This window comes from Melampsora larici-populina (genome assembly GCF_000204055.1).
Source record: "Melampsora larici-populina 98AG31 unplaced genomic scaffold MELLAscaffold_84, whole genome shotgun sequence".
Lineage (NCBI taxonomy): Eukaryota > Fungi > Basidiomycota > Pucciniomycetes > Pucciniales > Melampsoraceae > Melampsora > Melampsora laricis-populina.
The window spans coordinates 48,519-51,476 of NW_006768848.1; the positions used below are offsets into that span (position 1 = coordinate 48,519).

The following is a 2,958-nucleotide window of genomic DNA, read 5'->3' on the forward strand; positions in this document are numbered from 1 at the left end:
TGTGGCATGTGTTTCCGCAAACATGTCATTTGGAGAAACACAAGCACGGTAATAGGCCATAAGTGGTCTATAACACATTGATTTATGCGTGGATGATATATATATATATATGCCACACACTCCAACAATATTTAGTGCAACTTTTCAGTTTGAAGCCAAACCGTTTTTTTCCTTGTGGCTAGTGTTGCCAAACAATCAACAAATAGTACTATGTGACCAACAGATAGGCCAGACGCCCTTATATTCTTGACATCTCAATGTCTAGAATGCAAAAGCTCTTAAGTCCAAAAATATAATCCAACTTCAACTATTGGGATTTATCTCAAACTGTAGAATATTTTATTGGAGCAATGTACCTCCCAAGTACATTGGAAGGTGTGATCAACTTTCTCAAGGTGGTCCATAAAGTGTATATGGACCACCTTGAGCCTGCACACATGGCCATTACAGCAAGAGTGACTCAAATAATATGATTATTTGATAGCTTGAGCATTAACTCAAATGATGATATTTTTTCACTCGAGCCACAAGTCCACTCAAAAAGGTAACAAATACCATACATAGCCCAATAGCGTGCAAGTGCAGCCAGGGCTGCACTTGCACGGGTCCGTGGCTCTGCGGGCCGCGTCATCATCATTTCAAATCAGATGTTTGACTTTTGGTGTCTCTCAGCCAGGCTTCAACACTGAACCATCAATCTCTCGAAACCTCCATCCGGTTACTACACATCACTACTTTCAATTGCAGGCAACAAAATCTTGAAGGTATGTCTCAGTTTTTCTAGAAAACTTGTCCAACATACGTAGAAAGCCTAATACGTCTTGATGTACCTTTTACTATGTCCTTGATTCTTAGTTACACAATGGCGACAAGCACACGTTCCAAGAAAAGCAATGGCCGTTCCACTCGGGCTTCTAAGGCTTCTAAGGCTTCGGCTGTTCCCATTCAACGTCAAACTAAATCAAGCAAAAAAAATAAGAAGAACAATCATGTTATTTCAGATGATGACGGTGATTCTCAAGCCAACCAGGATGAATCGAACAAAGTGGGTTCAGCTGACCACAGTGACCGCGAGTATGAGTTACCACCTCCAATTACCCGCCACGCCACCAACACCACCAATCGTTCAAACCAAGGTCCTGCTGAGCACATCACTAGCACTGACCCCAAGTCCGTGACCAAAGACAAGCAGATTTTTCGGTCCCGCTTCCCTGGTTTGGAATTAGATACTTTTGAAGATCATATTGATGAATGGACCACGGTAGGACTTCGAGAGGCCATAGCTAAACAGGGGTCTACTACGAGTCGACCTCATTCCAACATCAGGGCATTAGTGAAGAGTATCAGGTTAGAATATGAAAAACGCATGTTAATGGCGGCATTAATGGGAGCAATCCCCGAAGCGGTGGTTTGGAACATCGTGTCAGGACTTTCTCTTCATCTTCAAAACAACTTTGAATGCATTACTAACAAGACTCACTCATGCATCTTAGAGGCGAAGGTGGCAAAAAGGGTAACATCAACCCTTGGATACGGTATCTATGTTTCTGTCATCTTGCTTTGGACGAAAAGTGTATGTACAGTTCGTTTTATGCCTTTCTAATTCTTTCGCTGATATTTATTTCCCTTTTTGACTATGTTACAGTGCCAGCTCGAGGTGATAAAGACGGTTGGACCACTCGAAATCAGAAGGTCGCTGATCAATGGAGGAAACTCAGTGAAGACGAGAAGACAATCTTTTGAGACCCGTTTTTCTTTGCACTAGCCAAACTTCCCGATCTCTCCCAATCACTCTACGACGATTCTGTTGACCTAGATGACGAGCTCTCGATGCAACACCTTGAAGCATCAACTCCAGCTCCAAAAGTTCATCGACTTAGCGATGCTGATCAGTCCAAATATCAGCCACTCTTCACAAAACTTGTTGACCTTGCAAAGGTACATTCGTGCTATGGCAAACCTGAACGTTCTTCTTCTGTACAAACTATTCAGAAGAAGTCACTAGCAGAGTTACGTAAAGCACATCATGATGTGAGTAGCTCTGTTTTATAAACAACTGTTCTTATATCAATACTAAATTTGCCCATGCCAGTTTTCTGTTGTTTGTCAGCGTTATCAAATTACTTATTACCTCACCGCGGTCAGCTGTGGAAGCACTGAGGGGTGGACCCAAGTATTTTAAAATAATGTATCTTTTGCGCAATGGGCAAAAAAGGATGCGAAAGTGCCGGAAAAGTTTGCGGCTTACATTCACGGAAAGGCAGCGGAGAACGAAATTGAGGGTGCAAAGACGCAGCAACCGAGTGACGAAAGAAGAACCCGCCTTGGTCACCTGTTGAATGATCTAGTCGGTAAGTAATTGACGTTTTGCACATCAATTTGAGATGTGCGTCACCAATCTTGATTACTTCAATTACAGATGCGATAGAGCATGGGGCAATCTTTCCCAAAACCGAGGACCCTCAAGCTGAGATGGAGAGTCGGGGTTTAGCAATTCGTATTGTCCAGAAGGAAGGTAGCCTTTTGTCAAAAGAGATGCTAATGGATGGTCATCGCTTGGCTAAGGATGCTGTGGTGAAGTTGTGGCTGGCGGATATCGAGAGCGGAAAATTCACTGTCGAGAGAAATCCAGATTTCCGAGTTATACAAGCACCAAAGAAACGATCAAAAAGGTCAAAAGCTAAATCTCAGAAACGAACTAGCCTCTCCTCAACCGAAGACGAAGGCGAACCTACTCAGACACAAGTTCAACGCAAGAAACAATCTTGTGATAAGACTCGACCTGCTTCTATTCACCAAAACAATCAGGCAGACAACACATCTGAAACATTGGATGGACAGGCATCAAAACAAACTAAAAGAAAAAGATCTAAACATATTACTATTTCTGATGACCAGTCCGGGTCTTGTGATACTTCTAACGATGAAGAAGGTTCTTGCCAACCAAAAACGAACAAA

At 42.7% G+C, this 2,958-nt stretch overlaps 2 protein-coding genes across 2 annotated transcripts; both read left to right on the forward strand.

The window, feature by feature from the left end:
- Positions 1 to 862: 862 nt before the first annotated feature.
- On the forward strand, positions 863 to 1,743 carry MELLADRAFT_95558 (uncharacterized protein; the record flags this gene model as incomplete). Its single annotated transcript, XM_007418080.1, has 3 exons — positions 863 to 1,422; positions 1,494 to 1,582; positions 1,646 to 1,743. The coding sequence occupies 3 exons, from the start codon at positions 863 to 865 to the stop codon at positions 1,741 to 1,743; spliced, it is 747 nt and encodes a 248-aa protein (XP_007418142.1).
- Positions 1,744 to 2,201: 458 nt separating this feature from the next.
- On the forward strand, positions 2,202 to 2,733 carry MELLADRAFT_73572 (uncharacterized protein; the record flags this gene model as incomplete). The annotated part of the gene is made up of 2 exons (XM_007418072.1): positions 2,202 to 2,351; positions 2,420 to 2,733. A coding segment is annotated over one exon (261 nt), but the record flags the coding sequence as incomplete, so codon positions are not given.
- Between the last annotated feature and the right edge of the window lie 225 nt (positions 2,734 to 2,958).